At 50.2% G+C, this 22,211-nt stretch overlaps 2 protein-coding genes across 2 annotated transcripts in view; one reads left to right on the top strand and one right to left on the bottom strand.

Annotated features, from left to right (window-relative positions):
• LOC137467750 (class II histocompatibility antigen, B-L beta chain-like) overlaps window positions 1-2,734 on the top strand; it is a 34,764-nt gene extending 32,030 nt beyond the window's left edge. Inside the window, 2 exon segments of the mRNA XM_068179183.1 lie at window positions 2,401-2,507; window positions 2,609-2,734. Of these exon segments, the coding sequence (XP_068035284.1) occupies window positions 2,401-2,507; window positions 2,609-2,617 (116 nt within the window). The 3' untranslated portion in view covers window positions 2,618-2,734.
• A 422-nt stretch (window positions 2,735-3,156) lies between these two features.
• Window positions 3,157-4,567, bottom strand: LOC137467748 (zinc finger protein 345-like). The gene has a single exon (XM_068179181.1). It carries the CDS (start codon window positions 4,545-4,547, stop codon window positions 3,555-3,557), a length of 993 nt encoding a protein of 330 aa, XP_068035282.1. The 5' UTR covers window positions 4,548-4,567; the 3' UTR covers window positions 3,157-3,554.
• Between the last annotated feature and the right edge of the window lie 17,644 nt (window positions 4,568-22,211).

Raw genomic sequence — 22,211 nt, 5'->3', positions numbered from 1 at the left:
GGGTGAGCCCTGACACACAGTTTGTAACCAAGAGTCGGGTGCAGCCAAGAAGGCTCCAAGCGCCTCCTTCCAGGCTGACTCTGCAGATGCCGAGGCTGCTCTGGGCTCTGCCAGGGCTCTGCTGGGGCTCAGCTCTGGGCGAGGCTGGGCCCGCTTTCCCCTCACATTGCTCCGGGCAGCTGAGTCACACAGGGAGAAGGAAGGGACACCTCAAGGGAGTTGAGGTTTAAGAGAGTTTTTATTCAAAAAAACTGCCATACCAAACAGGCTGTCATAAGAGCCGTAACAAACAGGCTGTCCTAACTACCTTAACCAACTAGCACTACTAACTAACATAACTAACTAGTTGTCCTAACTAACTACTGTAACTAAAATCTGTCCTCCAGTGCTTCATCTCCTCCACTGCTGCCTCACTTGCTTTGCTGCGGTGATCAGAGGGGTCAGGCTGGAGAGAGGCTTGGCTGATGATAAAAATGGGTGCTGCCCAAAGGAGAAAAAAGAAAGAAATGAACCGTTACTTTCCAGAGTCAACTTCCTCACAGGCTCTGTTGCAACAGGACAAAGGGAAATGGTCTGAAACTCAGGAGGGGGAAGCAGGCTCAGATGAGATCTGAGGCAGAATTTTTTTAGCAGGAGAGTGGGGAAGCACTGACAGAAGGTGCCCAGAGATGTGGGAGATGCCTCCTCCCTGGAAACATCAAAGCTCAGGTCAGGCAGGGCTCTGAGCCACCTGACCTGCTTGAAGATGGCCCTGCTCGCTGTGGGGCCCCAGGTGCAGATGACCTCGAAAGGCCCCTGCCAAGCCAAACCAGGCGAGGATTCTGCTTGCTTTGCGTGTGGAAAGCAGCGAGACCGGAGACCATCGGAGGGGGCCCCACAAGAAAACCCCTCCCTGGCGCTGCTGCTTCCCCTGCAGCCGCTTGGCATTCACCTGCAGCAGCTCCTGGGCAGACCAGCGCCGCTCCTCGTCCGGCTCCAGGCTGCACTCGAGGAAGTCCCGCAGCAGAGCCGACAGGCGCCTGGGCTCCTGCAGCTGCGGGGTCCCGTTCTGCCGGATCAGAGCGCGAGCCTGCAGGAAAAGCAAACTCAGCGCTCTGCCAGCTTCCTTCCCACCCACAAGTGCTCACATCGACCCCGGCTTCCCAGCCCCAGCTCCAGGGGCACTTTCCTCCCTGGCAGAGATGCTGCTCACAGCTCATTTTTCTATGCCAACCAAAAAACCCAAACCCTGCTGCTGCCACAGCCATTGTAAAGAGCTGGTGCACTTGCTTCACATTTTCAGGTCATCCTCACAGCCAGAAGAACTGCAACAACGTAAATCCCAAAGCAAATTCTGTCTGGAGACTGCAGAATATGTGTCTGTGTTGAGGCTCGAGTCCTCTGGGAATTCCCTTCCCCATGTGCAGAAACCTCCAGCTGCTGCTCCCAGTGCAGGCTCACCCTGTGCTCACAGGCCTCTGCAACCACGGGAGAATTTGCCTCTTACCATGGCCCTCGTTTCCTTGAAGTAAGGAGGTTCTCCTTCCACCATCTCGATGGTCACAATTCCAAAGGACCAGATGTCCACCTTGGGGCCGTAAGGAGAACTGGTGACAACTTCTGGGGCCATCCAGTGAGCAGTGCCCACTGAAACATAAACTTTAAGAAATTTAGAGATTTTAGAAGAGCTAAGATTTTAGTTAGAAATAAGCTCTATTGGAATTAATCAAAATAAATGGGTAGGCATTGCTTGATGAAGTTAAGAGTTAGTAGTTAACTAATAATTGATTGCTTGTCAACACAATGTTTAGTTAGCTGGGTTTGTAATGAGGAATATAAAAACTGACAAATAGCTTTTAGGAACATAAGACAATTGTGGGCCTCTTCTGTTCCGAAACCAACTACAGATAAGAAATGGGAGTTCTACCAAGGGTTCATGTGTCACATTTGCATTGAAAAGGTAGAAAGGTCAGAATGAGGAAGACTACATTTACTTCCTCATTTTGGGACCCCTCCCGATGAAAGGGACCACCAACCCATTTCAAGGAACAAACTACGCATGCTTAATAGCTTTTGAACTGATTAGCATACAAAGCAAGGAATGGGATGTACCAAAATGATGAATATGTATTTGTATTTTGGGTATTCAATACTTGTATGGATAAAAGGACTCTGTAATCACCTGAGGGGCGCAGTGTGTATTTGGGAGCTATCCCGCATGCCGCCCAGCGTCGTAATAAACATACACTTTCTAACTTTAAACTGTTAGAGAGTTTTTGTCAGTCACAGGTGGATATCGGTGCTAGATCAATATCCATATTTCTTTAATAAATCAGGGAGGGGGGACTGGGAGGGTGCTTGGAGGGGCTTGGGATGTCTCTGAGAGGTTTTGGGGAGTCCTGACCCCTGCAGATCCCCCAGAGATGCCGCCGGACGTCGCCCGTAGCAAGATGCTGTCGGGGATCGGGGACTCAGAGTTGGGCTTCTTCTTCCTGGCGCTGGGGCTCGGCTTCTACCTGCTCAAGAAGGTCAGGGGGGTCCCAGAGGTCGTGTTCCCCCTCCCCCAGAGCGTGTGTGCTCCTTCCCTGGGGCCCCCAGCCCGGTGTCACCCCCTTTTCTCTGCACACAGAGCTCCTGAGTCGCCAGTTGCCGCAGCCGCTCCCCGTGGCCTCAGGTGCAGCCGGGACCCCCCACTCTGTCCGCGCGCTGATTTTGGGGGGGTCGTGTGTCCCCCCAGCCCTGTTGTCACTCTGCCCCCGCCCGCCTGCTCCCAGTGTTCCCAGTAAAGCTTCCCAGTTAAACACTGGGTGCTGCGGGTCTGCCCGGCAACTGGTGAGTCATCAGCCCCGCTCGCTCTGATTGGCTGACTCTTGTCCATCACGTTCTCTCATTGGCTGAGGAGAGGCCCGGGACTGGAGAGAAGCAACGGCAGAGATCCCGCCCCGAGCACCGGCACGGGGACAACAGACCCAGCCTGGGCACACGGAGGGAATTTATTACCAACCAAACACAGCAGCACAAGCAGAAGGGAAAGAAATCCCTCCAACACCTTCCCCCCACCCAACGGGGATCACCCACAACAGGGCTTATCCATGATGGAGAGACGGGGACAGCCGAGTTTAGACCAGAAGCCAATTTCATTGAGGGTACCAGGGGTTTATACAGGGTTTTACTTGTGTGGTGCTCAGATAGGGCTCGATGTTTGCTAACAATTTCCCATTGGTTACACATTCTTCATGACATCACGGCACCTGGGAACATTATCTTATCACAAAGTCTCACAACAGGTTGCTTGGTCACTTCTTGCCCAGGGAGACTTAAACTGTGTCTGTGTCTCCCAGAGCTTCTGCTCAGTCAGGCCTCAGATCTCGGCCCCTTTATCAGCTCCATAGTTTTCCTCTCTGTTTTATTCCCCATTTGGGGGCACCAGGGCTCTGCCCAACGGGGGTCACTGGGGATCATCCAGCCCAGATCCTCCCATGGGGGATGGAGCTGGGGCAGCCCACAAAGCTCTTCCCTCACTCTCTTCCCTCACTCCAAGCTCTTCCCTCACTCGAGGCACTCGCAGGGCTTCCTTAGTGTTGCGTCCGTTGGTGTTGGGTCAAGTTTGAGCTCCTGGAGAAGCTCTTCCCACACTCCCCACACTCGTAGGGCCTCTCCCCAGTGTGGATGCGCTGGTGTCTTCTCAGTTCGGAGCTCCAACCAAAGCTCTTCCCACATTCCAAGCAGGTGTAGGGCCGTTCCCCAGTGTGGATCACCTGGTGCTGGATCAGGTCAGAGCTGTCTCTGCAACCCTTCCCACACTCCCCACACTTGTAGGGCCGTTCCCCAGTGTGGATCACCTGGTGGCGGATCACGTGGGAGCTGTGCGTGAAGCTCTTCCCACACTCCCCACACTCGTAGGGCCTCTCCCCGGTGTGGATGCGCCGGTGCATGGTGAGGTGGCAGTTTTGCTTGAAGCCCTTCCCGCAGTCGGGGCAACGGAAGGGCCTCTCCTCTGTGTGAATCCGCTCATGTGTGAGGAGAGTGGAGCTGGTCTGAAACCTCTTCCCACACTGGGAACACTCGTAGGGCCTCTCCCCAGTGTGGATAACCTGGTGCCGGGTCAGGCCAGAGCTGTTCCTGAAACCCTTTCCACACTCCACACACTCGTAGGGCCGATCCCCAGTGTGGATAACCTGGTGCCGGGTCAGGCCAGAGCTGTTCCTGAATCCCTTCCCACACTCCCCACACTCGTAAGGCCGTTCCCCAGTGTGGATCCTCACGTGCTCGATCAGGGTGGAGATCCGGCTGAATCCCTTCCCACACCCCCCACACTCGTAAGGCCGTTCCCCAGTGTGGATCCTCTGGTGCTGGATCAGAGAGGAGCGGAAGCTGAATCCCTGCCCACATTCCAAGCACTTGTGGGGCTTTTCCCTGCCATGAGGCTTCTCCACCAGCTCCGAGCTCCAGCTGGATCTCTGGCCGCCTTCCTGGCTCACGGGGGCTCTTTCCTCCCCACAGCTCCCTGGGCTGGTTTTGCAGCCCCTCCTCCTGCAGGATATACGGGGCTTTTCCTCCTCCTCCATCCAGCCACAACCTGGAATGAAAAATCCTGGTTTGGGGAAAAAACAAAAGGAGAGCACATTGGACTGGAGGTTCCTCCTTGCCCCACTTCATCGCAGGAAGTCAATAGGAATCTTGTGTCTGTGAGAACCTCCAAAGCACCAAGATTCACCCCAGAAATCCTGCAAACTTCAAGAGACAGATAAAAAACACCCCAAACCTCACAATTCAGCAAAAACCATAATTTCCTCCAAAAGATAAAGATTCAGCTGCCACATAAAACCAACGCACCAACATTTAGCCCAAGCAAGCTCAGAAACACCAAGATTCACCCCGTGAAAATCCTGGATCCCCCTCCGCAGTCACCTGCTGCATGTGGGGGGAGCAGCGCTCCTGGGGCTGGGGGGAGGCTGCAGATACAGGGAGGGGTGGAACCTTGTGCTGCTTCCTGTTTCTGCTCCTCCTCCTCCTGTGACTCTGCTCTTCCTCACACTCCTCTTCCTCCTGCTATTCCTCCTTCTCCTGCACAATCCCACCTTCTCCTGCCACGTCCATCGTTTGACCATTTTGTTCCTCAACCCTGCTTCTCCTTCCCTTCTCCTCCTGCCCCCAGGCCCAGCACCCACTGCCGGCTCCCTCTTCCCCCCAAACCCACAGCATCCCAGCGCAGGGGCAGGGATGGAGCTGGGGCAGGTCGGGCTGGGGCAGCGCTGGGCTCTCGGCCGCTTCCGCCCGCACTCGGTCCCCACTGCAGCCGCTCCCGCCAGGACAGCGCGGGGGGGCCCGGCCTTGGCGCTGCCCCACTCCCACCTCCCCAAATTCCCCTCGCGGGGGCGATGGGGCCGAGGGGGGGGCGCAGGTGGGGTCCAGGTGGGGAACGCTGGGAGCTGCGAGTCTGCCTGGCAACTGGTGAGTCATCAGCGCCCTGCGCTCTGATTGGCTGAGCTCTGCCTGAGGGCTGGGGCTGCAGCAAAGAGGGGACACCCTGCTCCAGGGGGGATGTCCCGAAAACGGGGGACCCCCATGAAAGGAACAGGAGGAAAGTGTCTTTACAAACAGATGCTGTGAATCTGCTCCGAGACAGGGACAGGCACCTGTGCATAAGGAAGTGACAGGAGAAGCCATCGGTTTCAGGAAATGTTATCAATTGATGACACAGACTGCTGCTCAGCCAAGGTCCTGCTCAATTCATGAACTTCCCAAAGAACAACAAACACTTAACAAAGCCGTGAATATCGCCTGCTATACAATAGTGGGGTGCATATGAAGGGAGTATGTACTAGGTGGATTGGGAAGTCTGCACCTCTCAAGTACTTCAGCCAGTGGGGAAAGGGAGAGGGAGATGTGGCCAGGAGAATTGGGATGAAAAGGAGGCTGTGTCCTCCAACAACTGCAGAGATCCCATGGGGAATGTCCCATGGCCTCTCCCATTTCTAGGAATGAAATTACTTTTACAGGACTCCTCTGTCTGCTTTGTGGACAGAAACCTCTGCTGATGTCAATTTTCCCACACTCCCTGGGGCTCATCCGGAATTCCTTCCACCGTCCGGGGCGGCGGGCAGGGAGTGCAGCTGAAGGTGCCTCACCCACTTTGGGTGATCGGCTCCCTTGGCTGGCGGCGGCACTGGGGATCGACTGGGGACCCGGGAGTGACCAGGAGACAGATGAGGGACACATCAGGGGGGTCTGTGAAGAGTCAGCAGGGAGAGAGCACTGAAAATCTCAGCAGTGAGTGCACTGGGATCTTCGGGGAGTGAACATGGCAGGGCACCCAGGGAGGGGAGAAAAGGGAAAGCCAGGGAGGGGTCCTGGCCAAAGGGATGATGATCCCAAAATGTCTCTGAAGGGTCACTTGGGAGAATGTTGAGGTAGTTTGCACATTCCCCCAGAGGTAATTAAGGACATGGACACCCAGGGGAGCAATAAGGGAAGAGGAGAAGGGATTTGGACAACAGGGGATGGATGGTGTTGGTGTGCTGGGAAGGGATCGGGTGAAGGGCAGTGTGCAGCAATATGGTGAAGGCAAGAAGCAGCAGGAGCAATCTATGTGGTAAGAAAAAGGATGATGGAGAAGAGGAGGAAGAGAAAAATACAGAGGACTGAGATGTTTTTCAGCACTGTTTTATCCTCAGAATTTGCCAGCTGATCCAGATCCTTTCCATCCCGGGTTTCCCGGAGAGGAAAAGAAGGAGGTCAGGATATCAGGGGTTTCTCTGTGGTGGGCAGCGGCAGCACCGGGCGCAGAGGTGCGGGACCGGGAGCACGGGCTGGGGGCCTGTGGGGAGCTGCGGGGCCGGGCCGGGGCTGTGGGGCAGCCGGGGCTCAGCGCCGGGCGCTGCCTGACCCCACCAGCCCCGGGCAGGGCCGGCAGTGGCCCCCGGCCCCCAGGAGCCTGCGGGACGCCCCGGCCGCTGCCCGGCCCCGTGGAGCTGCCAGCCCTGCCCGCCGGGGGGGCCGCCTTTGGACACTGCGGCAGGACAGGGACCGGCTCTGGGATACGATACGGGCTGGGGAGGGGACCCTGAGCACAAGGAGGAAAACAAAGACACATCTGGGAAACGCAGATTGTACATGGAAGGATCAGGATTTTCTATTAAGCATTTGCTTTGGGTCGCTGGAGAAAGGAAAGACTTTGCAGAAAGCTCAGCAGCTCTCAGAGGATGAGCACCCACAGGCAGTGAGCGCGGCTGCAGGAGCGGCAGAAGAAGGCCCTGGAGCACTTGGGCACAAAGGCACAGCAGCTGAATGTAAGAAGGGATGAGCAAAAGGCCAAGCTGAAGGCAAAGGCCATGGCACAGCTCCTACAGCCCCTCAGGGATCAACCCCAGGGCCCAAGGGGGCCCCAGCACCCAGGGGACGGGGTCGGCCACAAGCACCTGGCAGAGGCATTGCCCTCCTGGCCAGGGGAGAGCCCACCCAAACAGCCCCTGGGAAGGAGTCAGGGCTCCAGCTGCAGGGCACAGGGACACTGGAAGCAGAGACAGCAGCACCCTCAGGAGGAGCAAGCCCACCCCTGGATGGACATGGATTGTCAGGGCTGTCACAGCTCCCATCCCACCGGGGACCCACCACACTGGAGCCCTGGAGAACATTCAGGCTGGGTCTGCATCGAGAGGAGGCCTCTCCTGATGGACACAGGGGCCTCTCCATCCATTCTGAATATTAGACCTAACGGGGGAATATTGTAAAGGAATGTTTTAATTATTAGGGAATAAATGGGAAAGCTGAGCTGGTATGATTTGTCCAATCACTATTAGGAGCTGTGGGGGATAGGTTTGAAATAAATTAATTTCTTTTTCTTCCTAGTAATATTGATGCCTCAGCTGTGGCTCTTCCAGTCTCAGTAAAGAAACTGGAATTGTAGGTGAATGTTAAACAGGGCCATGCCAAAGGAATTCTTGGGCCAAAATGTTGAACCCAGTGGCCGGAGTGGCCTCATTGTCTGCAGAATTGTGCAGACACAGCTTTAAGGGGAACCCAGGCCCAAAACCTGATGACAACAGGATCTCCAACTGTTCCAGTCTGCCCTCAAGTTAAAGCTTTGATAACCAAAAGAGCCTCTAAATGGATGAGCAGTGCTCAGTTATTACAGTATGAAACTTGTTCAGTGGCACAGGAGGATTTAGAACTGAGGGCAGGGGAAGGGTTTAACCCAGCCTCCTGTTTGAACAGCCCACAGAGGGGCTGGGAAGAAACCCAGGACTGCATTCAAGTGACAGAGCTCCAGACACAGCCTGGGAGAGATTGATGAGACATTCCCTGGCCTGAGGGAGAAAATGTGCTCCTGGATGGCTCTTCAAGGGCAGCAGAAGGGAAAAGAGCTACAAGACACGCTGTTATTAAGGAAGGGAATCAGACAAAGCCCAGGTTACCACCCCATGGTCAGCTCAACCGGCACAGCTGTGTGTGCTTGTAAGAGCCTGGCACTGAAATGCCCTGAGCAGGAAGGCTTCAATATCTTCTGCTGACACCATACCACCGAACAGGGGGGCAAAAGCAATTCTGATTGCTCAGCAACCACTAGATCACTTATTCAGGGATTTCTAAAAGAAATAATTCCAAGAAAAGGGATTGTGGAAGCAACAGACTCAGACAGCAGAACTCATTTTACAGGAAAGATCCTCCAGGGGGTTATGGAAGCTTTAGGAATACAATGGGACCTCCATAACCCCTACACCCCCAGAGCTCAGGCTGGGTACAAAGAATGAATGGGGAAAGAAAGAGACACCTTTGGAAGCTGGGGATAGAAACCAAGATGCCATGAGTACGGCTTTTGCCATTGGCTTTGGCAAGAGTAAGGGCCAGACCCAGGGCAGATATTCAATTCTCTCCCTCTCAATTGATCTTGGGAATTCCTTACCCTGGTAATTCTCCACCCAGTGCAGGGTGGGGATAAGGGATGGACATTTAAAGCAGTCTGTGGCCAGAGTCCTGTCTCTTGTGAAATCTCTCCCACAGGAAGCTGGGCTGGCACAGAGCCTGCCTTGGCACTTTGCTGTTCCCAACATCCAAGCAGGACATCGGGCCCTGCCTAAGGAGGCCAAAGCAGCACCACTGGTGGCCAAGTGGCGTGGCCCATGCCAAGTGTCCCTGAGGCCAGAAACAGCCCCCAGCACAGCTGAGCACGGGGGGACCCCTCAGCCTGGGCTCCAGGGCTCTGAAGCCCCGGAGATTTGCACTTCCCGCCTGCAGCAGGAGCATGGGAGGCCCCCACGGAGCCTGCACTGAAGGCAGCGCAGCAGCAGCCAGGGCTCCACAGCGGGGCAAGCCCCTGGGCCTGCCCACACATCTTCTGCTCAAATCCTCTGCCTGGGCACCCTCCTTTGGCATCTCCAGCCACCGGGGCCAATCCTTGCTGCCACTGCTGCAGCTTCAGTGCTTTCTGGGCCTGCACTGCCACAGCTGCTGGCAAAGACAACGGCACAATTCCACTCTGGGTCTCAGCCACACTCACACACTGCGCTGCCTGGGATTGCACTGATGGAAAATACACCAGGTCATAGACTTGAACATTTCTAACATTTTATTTCTCTACTCAGCCTTGGTTTGTCTTGGCCTCGGGGAAAGAAATGGTAAAGGTTTTTTTAAGGGATGTTCCACCCCTCAATGGAGATGAGTTTAACATCTCAACACACTGGGAATGGCCCAAAAGATTCCCACAAAGATAACGCCCAGCAGCAAACAGCAACCAACACCTACCCCAGACACTGCCCCCGGCAGAGCTGGAGACACCTGCTCTGGAAAAGGCTGAGAAGGAAATCCAGCAGTTCCGACCTGATGAACAGCAGAAGCCAAGAAATCCGGGTCCAACAGGAACCCAAATACTAAAAACTGCACAACTTGAAACTACAGAACATTAAACCAATGGATTTAGATTGGTTCAGACTGTACCAAGTTTGGGGAAAATCCAGTAAAACCCACGTGTCATAGAACGATTTTCTCTGCACACCCGGGCTATGTGGGGATGGAATGATTTCTGTTGCAGATCCTGGCCAGAATCAAGGAATGCCTTGACTCCTACACTAAACATACTGGTGGAGTTTTCCTTTCTCCTGCACTTTCAGTGCAAAGTTTATAGCAGTAGAGTATTTTTTGTAATAATCCTACTTCTATATTGCCGATTAGGTTTGGGCCAGGGATGTGAGAACGAGTTTTTACTCCGAGGAGAAGTAGAAAAAACTTAATTGCCTTGGAATTGTTTTGTGTATGTTTGTGTGAGAGATACCAAAATTTTGGTTTGGGTTTTTCGACGTTCACCTTTAGGCTGCATTTTGCAAAACGAGAAGAGATTTACAGGTGACCCTTTCACTCATAAACACTAAATTGATTATTTGAAAGAAAAAATAAAAAAGCAGCAGGTTGTGGGGGTCCACAGGTGAGGCTGCTGGAGGCTGCTCTGGAAGAGAAGCTGCATTCCAGGCAGCCAGCAGAGGAGCTTTAGAAATGTAAATTAACACTGCTGGGGCAAAGAGGGGACAATGGACCTGCCTCTTCTTGCCTGGGGCAGGAATTGGGCTGATTCCCTCTGCCCCTCACCCCAAGCTCTGCCTGCCTGCACAGATGGAATCTGCACAGCTGAAGGCAGAGCCCATGGTGAGGATCTCTGACTCTGCAACAGAAATGGGTGAAGCTGCAAAGGGAAACAGCAAATGGAGAATGCTGTGAAAACTTCACTAAAATAAGGGGGGATCATCCCTGTGCCCACTCCAACATGTGCTGGCACTGTCTATGCTATACAGGGAGTATCAGAGCACTGGGGTTTTTGCTATAACACGTTCAGGGAAATCAGTTGGAATTCAAGTATTTGATGATCTAATTAGACAAAAGCGGTCAATTGATGCAGCCCCAGCTGGAGGGAGCAACCAAAAATGGGGAAAAGATGAACGGCCACCAGAACAAATCCTACAACACCAGGGACCAGCCCTGGGAACCCGAACCAATTCATATCAGGAGACACAGCACCCATTTATCATTTCAATGGCATCATTAGATTACAAGCTGTCCTCGAAATAAGAACCAACCAGACACCTCCAGCTCCTGACCTTCCTGCCGACCCAGCCACTGAAATGAGGAACACAACATTTCACCATGGGATGGGATCACATTATCTATTAGCAGAAAAAGGAGGAGTTTGTGGAAAACTAAATGACTCCAACTGCTGTTGGCAAAGAGATGACAAAGGAAAAGCGGTGAAAAAAGATAACAAAGGAAATTGGAGAGCAGTTTCTGTATTGGTCCAAACATGGAAAGGATGGGAATGGGACACGGTTTCGTGGCTCCCTGGCACACCATGGGTTAAACGAATGCTGCTTCTCCTCTTCTGTGCTACAGCAACTCTCATCTTTTTACCATGCTCCACACCTTGGGAGTGCAGCTCATCCAGCAGCTGAGCCAGGGGATGCAGGTGGCAGCCAGGCCTCCTGATCCAGAAACGGCTACAAAAGGACAGGGAATGAGGGCAGCGAGAATAATCCCAAAACCAAAGAGGACCCAGGAAGAACAAAACAGAGTCAATGAGTGAATCTGCCTGGAGATAGGGCCAGCGACTTGGAGATGAGGAACTAACGGAGGAGAAACCATCAGTTCCAATAAATGTTACAAATGGACCCGGACAGCTGCTCAAAGTCCCGCTAAACTCCTCAACTTCCCGAAGAACAAAGACCAAACAGAGCCGTGAATATCGGCTGTCATCCACAAGGAGGGGTGCATATGAACGAGGACAGGCAGCAGGCGGATCGGGAAGTCTGAACCTTCCAAGTCCCTCAGCCAGTGGGCAAAGGCAGAGGGAGATGCGGCCGGGAAAATGAGCATCCAAAGGAGGCTGCGTGCTACAACAAGGGCAGAGAGCGCATGGCAAATGCCCCACGGCCTCTCCCTCTGCTCAGCAATCGAGTCACTTTGACAGGACTCCTCGGTCTCCTCTGGCCACAGAAACCTCCGGCGACGGGAATTTCCCCGCACGGGCCCGGCCACGGGGCAGCCACCTCTGTCCCAGCCACAGCAACCGGGACGAGCCAGCGCTGCTCCGGCAGCGGCTCCTGCCCAGGCAGCGGCGGGAAGGAGACCGCGGGCAGCCGCTCCCGCAGCGCCCTCAGCCCAGGGCCGGCACGGGCCGGACACGGCACCGCCAAGCCGCCGGAGCCCCCTGCCGCCCCCTCCGCCCGCAGCGAGCCCCGAGCCCCCGCAGAACCCGGCGCGGCTCCCACCTGCGCCGGGGCCGCCTCCGAGCTCCGCCAATGCCGCCTCCCCGCGCTCCGGCCGCTGCCGCCGCTCCCGGGCCCGCACAGACGCTCCGCCAATGGCGCCGCTGCCGAGCCAGGGCCGCCCTCAGGCCGCCAGCGGGGCCGTGCTTCGCCCCGCTCTCACCAATCAGCGCGCCAGAACCGCGACTGACGGCAGCAGCGGCCAATGGCAGCGAGGGGCGGGCTCTGCACACGGCACAGCCTCGCCCCGCGCTCTCAGGGCCCCCCGGGCTGTGGGAGGGCAAAGCCGGAGATGAGGAACAGCCCTGGAACGGGCCCGGGCCCGGGCCGGCATCGATCTGCAGCACCAACAAATGCTCCGCACCTCCCGACACGGCTTTCCCGGCCCTGCGCCTTCGCCTTCGCTGGCTCCGGCTCTGCGGGAAGCCCAGCAGCCCCACTTCTCCTGCCCCCTAATTCGGAGCATCAGCGCATCGCTTTGATTTCCCCCAAAAAGGGAAAACCGCCCCAAAGCCCTGTGGGGGAGTGGGGGAGGGGAGAGATTTCTGGCACAAAACTCCAAAAGCTCCGAGCAGGACAATGAGAAGTCAATGAAGAGCCTTGAATGCAGCTTTCCCCACGCCTCCCTCCTTCCAGCTGCACCTCCTCCCCCGGCAGTGCAGGAGACAGGGAATGGGGCCGTGCTCAGTTCATCCCCCGTGGCTTCTCCCTCTGCCCAGGGACAGGAGTCGTTCCCCTGCTGCAGCCTGCGGTCTCTCCCACCGGAGACTTCTCCAGGAACTTCTCCAACCGGAGTCCATCCCCTGGGGCACAGCCCCCCTCCAAGTGCTGCAGCGGGAAAAACGCCAGTCACTTGATTTTACAACTTTTTAAAGTTTAATGATAGTGAAATGGTTATAAAAATAGTAATACGATTAGAGTAATAAAAATTCAGAGTTCATGTAATTAGAGGACAATAAAAACACAGAATCACGGACGTCTGGATGCTCTCGGACACTTAAGCAAGGACAGGCATGTTTTCTGAACAAAGGAATAACTCTTAAGATCCATTCACTGTTGCATATTCATACATACCTCATGGTTATGCATACATTCTATTTAAAATAAGAAACTCTCTCTGGAATATGTCAGCTCCTTCTTTTAATCCCCACGGCGTCTTCCAGTCTGAGCAAGGCCTGAAGAAATTACCTTCTTCTGATAAGAAACCCATAAGTTCCTCTTCTCCCGAAGATTTGGGTGTTCTGTGACTGTTATCTTGAAGCCAGTATCTCATTATTTTTAAAAAAAACCCATATACATAGTTTCTATTTTAACTATTAAAGCTTCATTTTAACTACAAAACTACATTTACCATTCTATCAAAATGTTAATACAGCACTTCTAATCAATATATTACATATAGTATTTGTTGTAGATGTCGGCAAAGCCAATGGGAAGAATGATGATGTCTGACTTATTTCAGAAGGTTGAATGATTTCTTTATTATAATTATGCTATGATACATCAATATACTATATAAAAGAGGATACTAAAAACTACATGCTGCTTTCTCTAACTGTCATATCTAACTCCCTCACAACTCGTGACCCTGTTCTCCAGAGCCCAGACACAGGTGGATCTCATTGGCCATCAGGCCCAAACAATCCACCGTGATCCAACCAGGCATTTGCTCCAGGTAAACAACTCTCCAAACACATTCCACAAGAGAAAAACAAGGAGCAGAAATAGAAATTGTTTTCTCTTTCACTTCTCTCTGTGCACCTTTATAAAAATCCTGAGAGAGAGAGAGAAATGTGCTTGCCACAAGTATTCAATTTAATATTTGCGAAAAGCCAATCATAAAATATGCATTTTTCACAGAGAACATCCCGAGGCTGCTGCAGGGACAGTGATGTCACCGCTGTGATGTCATCGGGGATGGTGACATCATCAGGGACATCGCTGCTGTCACTTGTCCCCTCTCCCCTCCCCACATGGGATTTGAGACAAATTTGGGGCGGGTCAGGGGGTGAATGACCCCCTCGGTGCCTTGCAGCAGAGGCAGCTTTCTGCTGTGGCTGCAGCAGAGCCGGGTTATGAATGACAATGGAATAATTGGCTTCTGCATTTCTGCATTGGCTTCTGCGCATTGCTATTGATCACAAGGACTTTGCTCTGGTACTTGATATTGACATTGATTATTGATGATTCCTTGTAGCTGCTCGCTGGTACAATAAAATCGATCTGTTTATGTGTGCACTGTGTAACCAATTTAATGCTAGAGTAACAAATAGATATTCTCTCCTAGGCCTTCAAATATTAAAAATAGATGAATTTGAAATAGATCAATAACAAATATTGAAATAGAGACTATGCAATGTTAAAATGCTTCTGTGTGGCTGACTCGGGTGGAAAACAATTCCATTGTTTCTCCCATCTGCGGACCAGCCTCACCAGGTGATAACAGTGACACAAACCTGAGAAGCGTTTATGAATTTATCAGGGGCTCTGAAACAACAGGATGGAACCAGGAGAAGAAATCAAATGTATTGACTTAATCTGCAGAATGTCCTGCAGACAAGTCAGAGGTGAGAACCAAACAAGAGTTCCTGGAACATCCAAAGCTCCCGGGAGTGTTTGAATAATGTCAAAACTCAGGGATGTGTTTGTAGCCCTGCAGTGGAACCGGATCCGGAGAACGAAGGGTTAAGTTAAGGGCGGGTTCTTTGGCCGAGCGCCAAAACCCTTTTTTATCCCTTATCAAACTTTTACAAATCTCCAAGAGTGAACTTTGTTTTTCACACCCGGCTGGGGTTTGGGGGGCCCGGGGGGGTCCCCAGGCAGCCCCCGCTGCTGAGCACTGACCCCCCCTCCCCGGGCACCGGGACCCCCCAAAAACCGCACCCGCACCCCCTTCAGTGCCCCCGACCCCCCCTCGAGCACCGACCCCCCCGAGCACCGGGCCCGGACCCCCCTTTGTGCCCCCCACCCATCACGGGGGTTCCGCCCCCTCCCCTTTGAGCCCCCGGAGCCGCGGGACCCCCGGGAGCAGCGCCGGGACCGGGGGGGCCCAGAGATGTGAGCAATGGATTTGTCAGTGTGAAAAATGCAGATTGAATGATCTGCTCTTGGCAAATATTAACTTGGATACTCTGTGTGCTGTGTTGCACAGTTATTTTGTAGAACTGTATTAATCCTTTTGAAGTAGTGCGGGAAATGCAGTTTTGGGTTATGACATAATGTCAAAATAGAAACTATGCAATGTAAGATATTTTTTGTAAAGAACTCAAGGAATGGGTAGGATAATTAAGAAATTCTTCGCACGGAGATAACAGCAAGAGTTACTGCCTCCTTCTGGGAAAAGACAAACATTCTTACACCTCTCCTCTGTCTGTAATGAGTGTCAGGGTCCACAAATGCATGCAGGGTCCCTGATAGGTTCTTTTTGGAGATCTCAAAGCACAAAAGACACCGCAGGGGACACAACACTTTGCTTAAACAAAAATGCACTTTTATTTAGTGCCAACAACTGCGATAGTGGGAGAGAAATAAAGAGATAGAGTGAAAGATAGAGAAAGAGGGGAAGGGGATTATAGCTACCAGTCTGAAGAGACGAGGCCCTCGGAGCTTGACGAGAGATGCTCATAGGCAGTCTTCTCCAGGTGGGGTCTGGACAAAGTCCTCAAAACTCCTTCAGTCTTTTATAGGGTTCCTCAAAGCGGGTGGCATCAGGCCAAAGCAGCAGCTCTCCTGGCTACACGGTGGGTGTGGACTCGTTTTGGGAACCAGTTGTAACCATCGCATCGGTGCAGGACCAAGAGTACAGGACCGAGGGTACAGGACGAACTGATTAGGGCTCAGTCCACCATGACCAGTCCATTGTTCTCGCACTGAGTTCCCATGGCATCGCATACCAGTCCTTAAGGCTTGGCAGATTTTCCACCTCAGCCAGGCTAGAGCTACTTTTCAGGGTCTAGGGTCTCAGTCCTTGGAGGCAGTCGTGAGGCAAACATGAGGGATTTTCAGACAGACCCTGACACCACCCCGTGACTCACGACTGGCGACGAGAGTACTCCATCAGCAAGGTCTGCAGCGTTGTCGCAAAGTCTTCAGGGCTCGACTCATCAGTGTCTGGCAGCATATATCCCAGAAAAACAGAAACAGGAAAAGATATCGAAGAGGAAGAGGGAAAAAGTAAAAGGAACAAGGATAGGGATTAAGAAAAGATAAAATAGGAAATAGTGATCAATATTGATTTTTATAATTGAAACAATTTCTTTGAAAACAATCAAAACAAATCACAAAATTCTTTTACAAATTTCTTAAACAAAAATCTCCAAACAAAACTTAATCACAGTATAAAACAAACAATACTAATCAAAACAAACAATGAACAACTAATTAATTTGCTATTGCAGGCCTAATTTTTTACTGCTCGTGTAGTTCTTCTTGTGTCAATAACTCTAGGAATGTCTTTAACAAAAGGGGTTTTTACTAAACTGTGTGCATCTATAATTGATGTCAATCGGGTCAGCTGCCTCATCATTTTCCAATTCAAAATGTATAAAATGGCTGATAAAACAAAACCAATTAGAACCAAGATCAAAAGAACAACAATAGGATGGCACACTTTATTCAGGATGCCTGTAGCAGTAGGTGACCACCCAAAAAGAGTATCCCACCATCTGTGTTCAGCATCCTTCCTTACTCTTTCTAAAACGTGATGTATCTCCTTCACATCATGATGGACTGTTACCAGGGTCTTTTGCCCATTTCTCTTGACCTTTTCTAAAATTTCAATTAAGTCCTGGTGAAGCAACAATTGCTTAATCAAAGTTAAATTCATTCCAATAGAGGCAGGCAATATCTGGTGAATTAGTGTAAAATTGGATTGTAAAAGGTGGTAAGACATAACTGGGACAGTATAAGAAAAATCACATCCCGTAATCGTGGTAAAGTTACAGACACAAAAATTTGAATGATTCTTTGGATTCACTGCTACATTTTCTATAAACACTACATCACAAGCAGTCCTTACACACACACACCCATTACCTATGTACACTAATATTGTTACAGGAGTTTCATCAGGGTGAACTTCAAAATGGCAAATATTCTGCTCTGTGTCCAAACAAATGTCTTGAGCTATAATTGCATTACTTTCACAAATAAAACCTTGTTGCTCCCGGACAATACAAGATTCCAAATTTACAGTTTGCCATTTCTTATCAATTTGACGGGCCCATTCTCTATGCTCGGAAGGATAGAGAATAGCTCCGTCATGATTCAGTCCTAATGCAATGATAGGGAAAATCAAATGCACTGAAGCATTAGATATCGTTAACACAAAAGCTGTGGCTGTGTTTGTTCTTGGGTTGTAAGTGAAATTCACCAAATTCCACCAGGATTGGAATTCCTTTTCAAAATCATTTGCATTGTCCCAAATTATTTTTCGAATTTCAGTAGGGAAAATGCCTTCTTCACCTTCTCTTATAATTGAGGCAACAACTGTCTGCATCCAGAGCTGTGCCTGGATGCAGCTAAGGGCCAGGGAAATGTTGTTTTGTGCAACACTAAGTGCATCAATTATTAATTTGTGATCATTCACATTTACCTTTTCCCAATTTGGTAATATGTTTGATAACAACCACTGTTGTGTTCCCAGGGCGGATAAAGAGGACTGCAGGGGTTGTTGTAATTTTGTCAAGTCTCTTGTGGTGGCAACTAGTTTATTCATCAATACTTCTGAATCAATACTATTCAGGATTCCCAATCCTGTTCCCACAACACCGGTTATGTCTCTTGCCATCCGTTTTTTGGAAGGGTTCCGTTTTCGCAGCCAGGTGGTCCACCCTTGAAACGAAGTTTGCAAAAAGGGTGAACAGTTTGGCTGAATTTCTGAAACATTGTTCTGCATCAGTAATTTACCTTGTTTAAGAGACCATGCCGGATTGAACAATATTTGCTGTTGGCCAGTTTTCTTTATTACATATGGTCCGATTTCAAAGATTTTCGGGGTGAGCATAACCGGTGGTTGGGTGGTGGGTATAGTAGGCATTACTACATTAACATCAAGTCCTCCCCAGTATTTAAATCAATACTTTAAACTTAAAAGAAAGCACTTCAGTATTTTTGGACCAAAACCAAATTACTTCTACAGTTTGTGTTAATGTGAAATTGTGCCAATAACCCTGTACGCTTGGGTGCGTACAAACCTTTTTGTGCTTAAAGAGATCCTTTCACCTTTTCGGCATGCTACCACAATTATTTCAGACCATGGCCACTCAGCTGGTTTCTGGCCATAGGGTTGTGGTAGGATGCAGAAAAGTATCACCAGTTTTAGCATGGATTAGGTGGTCTTCATGTCCCTCGGAGTTCTTCTGTAAAAGTAAACACAACAGAATCCTGCCACTATAAGGCAGAAAAGGTTAGAATGATGGAATTATCCAGCGTGTGTTTATCCAGTGCTTTTTTCCTAGAGCATCAGAAGCTGTCCATGCATGTTTATTCAGAGAGGGTTTTAGCACAAGTGGTACTAGCCCTATAGTAAGGGAGGTCCACCAGAACAGGTTGGCCAGGGTAATGTGCTGGATTATTAGGATCATCTGGTACACAGCATAGGAATCAGTGTAGTTACAGACAAGAGAGGTATTCTGTACCTTATGTTGGAGAATATTCCAAACAGCTGTCAGCTCCCCAGCCTGAGCACTGCCTTCTCCCTCAGTAATAATTAGTTCACCAGAGGAAATGTGGGGGGCTGCTGTCCTGTGTCTCCACACCTTCCCCTCTCGTTTAGCAGAGGTGTCAGTGAACCAAAAACTTGCTGATTGTTCAGGGGACAAAGGAGAGGCTACTTTGATTACAGAGGCAGGTTTGTCATGGCTGCTATCCAAGCTCTCAGTTTCTTGGATTGCTAAAGTTTTTACATCTCCTTCTGTCATTGAGAAAAAGTTACAGTAATGTTCAACCTGAGCATACCACTTCCTAACTGAGGCCCTCTGAGCCACCCCGTCAGGAGGGGGGGTTCCACTAGTGACTGTCTTAATAACCTTGAAGGGGCCCCTTAGCACAATAGGTTGTTGACGTGCTATTTTTTCCACTTCAATGAGAGCCAAACTAACCACAAACAGCCCCTTTTCCCAGGTAGTGTATCTTTTCTCAGCATCTCTGAAACCACAAGAATAGAAGCCCACAGGCCTTGTTGGACCCTCAGGTCCCCTCTGCCATATGTGTACTGACAGCCCTGAGGCAGCGAATCCCCATTCTACCTGAAAGGGATCTGTAGGATGGATGGGACCCAATGTTTGATGAGCTGTTGCCTCAAAAATCAGTAATTGCAATGCTTCTTCCTGAGAAGGAGTCCAATCCCATTTTACCCCTTTCCTCAGCAAGTCATAAAGGGGCCTAGCAATTATCGAGAAATCTGGAATGTGTTTTCTCCAGAACACTAATAGTCCCAGAGCCTGTTGGAGATCCTTTCTAGTGTGAGGCATTTTAATCTGATCTAAAGAAGTCAAGGTGTCTGGTGGAATACATGTCATGCCCCCTTTCCACCAAATTCCCAAGAACTTTACTTCTTGGGAGGGCTTTTGAATTTTTTCCGGGGCAATCTGTAAATCAAGACTCTCTAAATGAGAGATTATTTTCTGTTGAGTCTCTCCTACTGCTTCAATTTCATCCCCTCCCACCAAAATGTCATCAATGTATTGGTAAACAGCTACATCATCAGGTTTGGATATTTTTCTATTTCTTTAGCTAGTGCATGGTGGGCTAGAGTGGGGGAATGCTTGTATCCTTGGGGAAGCCTAGTGAAAGTGTATTGCTGTCTTTCCCACGTAAAAGCGAAACGGTCCCTATCTTCTGGCTGTATAGGTATCATAAAAAACATGTCTTTGACATCTATAGTTGCCGTAATAGGATGAGCTTTTTCTTGAATAGATATTATCAACTCGGCTAAATTCGGGACCGCTGCTGTGAGAGGGTCTGTGTTGGCATTAAGCCTGCGGAAATCAACTGTTAGCCTCCATTTCCCATTGGATTTACGCACTGGCCAGACAGGCGAGTTGAAAGCAGAATGTGTGTTAATTATTACTCCCTGGTCTCGCAAATCCTGTATAACTGGTTTGATACCTTCTCTGGCACCAGAAGGTAGAGGATATTGTTTTACATTTGTTATTTTACTATATGGTAGAGAAGGTGCGGTTTGAAGCAACCTAATATTTAAAGGTGTAGCACCAAAACACCACAAAGATCCTTCTGAGTCCTCCCATTGTCTCCCAGCAAGAACATCCATCCCTAGTAAATTGTTTGGAATGTTCCCAATTACCATTTTGACAACTAATTGATTCTCATCTCCAGGAAGTGTGAGTTTGACCAAGGCTGCATTCATAGATTCTGACTTTCCTAGGGCATTTAGAACACAGTATTGTCTCTTAGTTGGAACAACTCCACTCCTCTGAGCATCTTTTTCTGTTAATGCAGAAATTTGTGCCCCAGTGTCAATCAAAAATGTTACAAGAGCACGTTTGGGACCCGTAACAGCTGTAATTAAAATATCTCCTAAATTATTTTTAGTGAGCATTCTCAAGTATACCCATGCTCCGTCCTTTCGCTCACCTGTAAAGGATGGAGAAGTTAGTTTCCCTGAAACTGTGTCAGCTCATTTCCCGAATTCTGAGGAGGGGGCTGAGAGAGAAATGGCCCGCTGACTGGGTTTTGAGAGAGGAGTTGGGAAAAGGTTACTGTTTCTGTGTTTCGGAGGAGATGCTGAGGGAGGGTTGGTTCCTTGCCCGTGTTCTGAGGAGGGAGGGGAAGGAGAGGCGGAGGAAGAGTTGGCTCCTTGCTCATGTTTTGAGGAGGTTTGGGTGCCGTGGGTTGGATTGGCGGATTTGATTTTCGATGGCGCCAATTCGTTATTAATTTCTGTAATTTATCAAGGGGCAAACCATCGATTATATCTCTGGGGACTCCTTTTTGGACTCCTAACGACCACCAATGCTGGCGGTTAGGGCTTTGTTTTCCCTTTTCTGAATTTTTACCATAAGGAATCCCAATGGACCGAACTCCTTTTGTTTTCTCTGGTTTTTCTTCCAGGGTTTTTACTGGTCCATATTTTCTACAGTAATTAATCAAATCTTCTGCAACTTCACCCCATGTCCAGACTTTACGACTACTGGCAGGCGAGCTGCATTTTGAAGCTGCGGCTTGTAAGGATGAATGGGATGGGGTAAAGTTGGGATCAGTAGATCCAGTGCAATCAGTGGGATTACCCAGGAATCTGTCCAGTCTTTCCACACGGCTTAATGTCATAATAGTTTTTTGTAAGGTAATGGCAGTAGTTTCTGGAAGCTCACGAATTAAAGGGGTCATTATTTCGGGCTTCACAGGTAATTGCATTGGGGATTCAAAGCCAGGAATTAACTTCTTCTCATGAATCATTTGCAGGCAAGCGGCTTTATGCACACTTTCTAAGAGTTGGTCAGGGGTACTAATTATAGCTATGGGATCTCCCCTTTCTAAGGGGCTCGTTCCCCCGGCCCAAAAAGCCTCACGCTGTGTCAGGGACCATGTGTCATGTTTATCTCCCGTTGTTAGGAAGACACCATGTCCCCAATACCCACTGGCTTCTTGTTCAGTTAATTTAATTTGATCACCACCAGTGAGGGACACCCGGAAAACATATTCTGTTTCTGATTCGTGTGGGAGGCATCCGTATTCCTTTTTAAGCTTAGCTAACTCAGTGGCAGTGTATGGTATGTGTTTGGTTGTGATGTGAGGTTCGAGATCATCATCACTGAGATAATTATACTCTGTTTTAATTAGGGGTCTCAAGTGATGGCAGCAATGTTCCCCACAATTATTTGCTGCTTCAAGTTCCTTTTGGGGGTAAATCTGTCTAATGTGAGTAGTTTCCTTCTCCTCTGTTTCTGTAGGGGAATCAGCATTGTGTGATTTGTTAACATGTTCTTCTGTTAAGGCAGCTTGCAATGCATAAGTCACATTTCT

Source organism: Anomalospiza imberbis, unplaced genomic scaffold (genome assembly GCF_031753505.1).
Source record: "Anomalospiza imberbis isolate Cuckoo-Finch-1a 21T00152 unplaced genomic scaffold, ASM3175350v1 scaffold_78, whole genome shotgun sequence".
Classification (NCBI taxonomy): domain Eukaryota; kingdom Metazoa; phylum Chordata; class Aves; order Passeriformes; family Viduidae; genus Anomalospiza; species Anomalospiza imberbis.
This window is presented reverse-complemented; position numbering and strand designations above follow the sequence as displayed.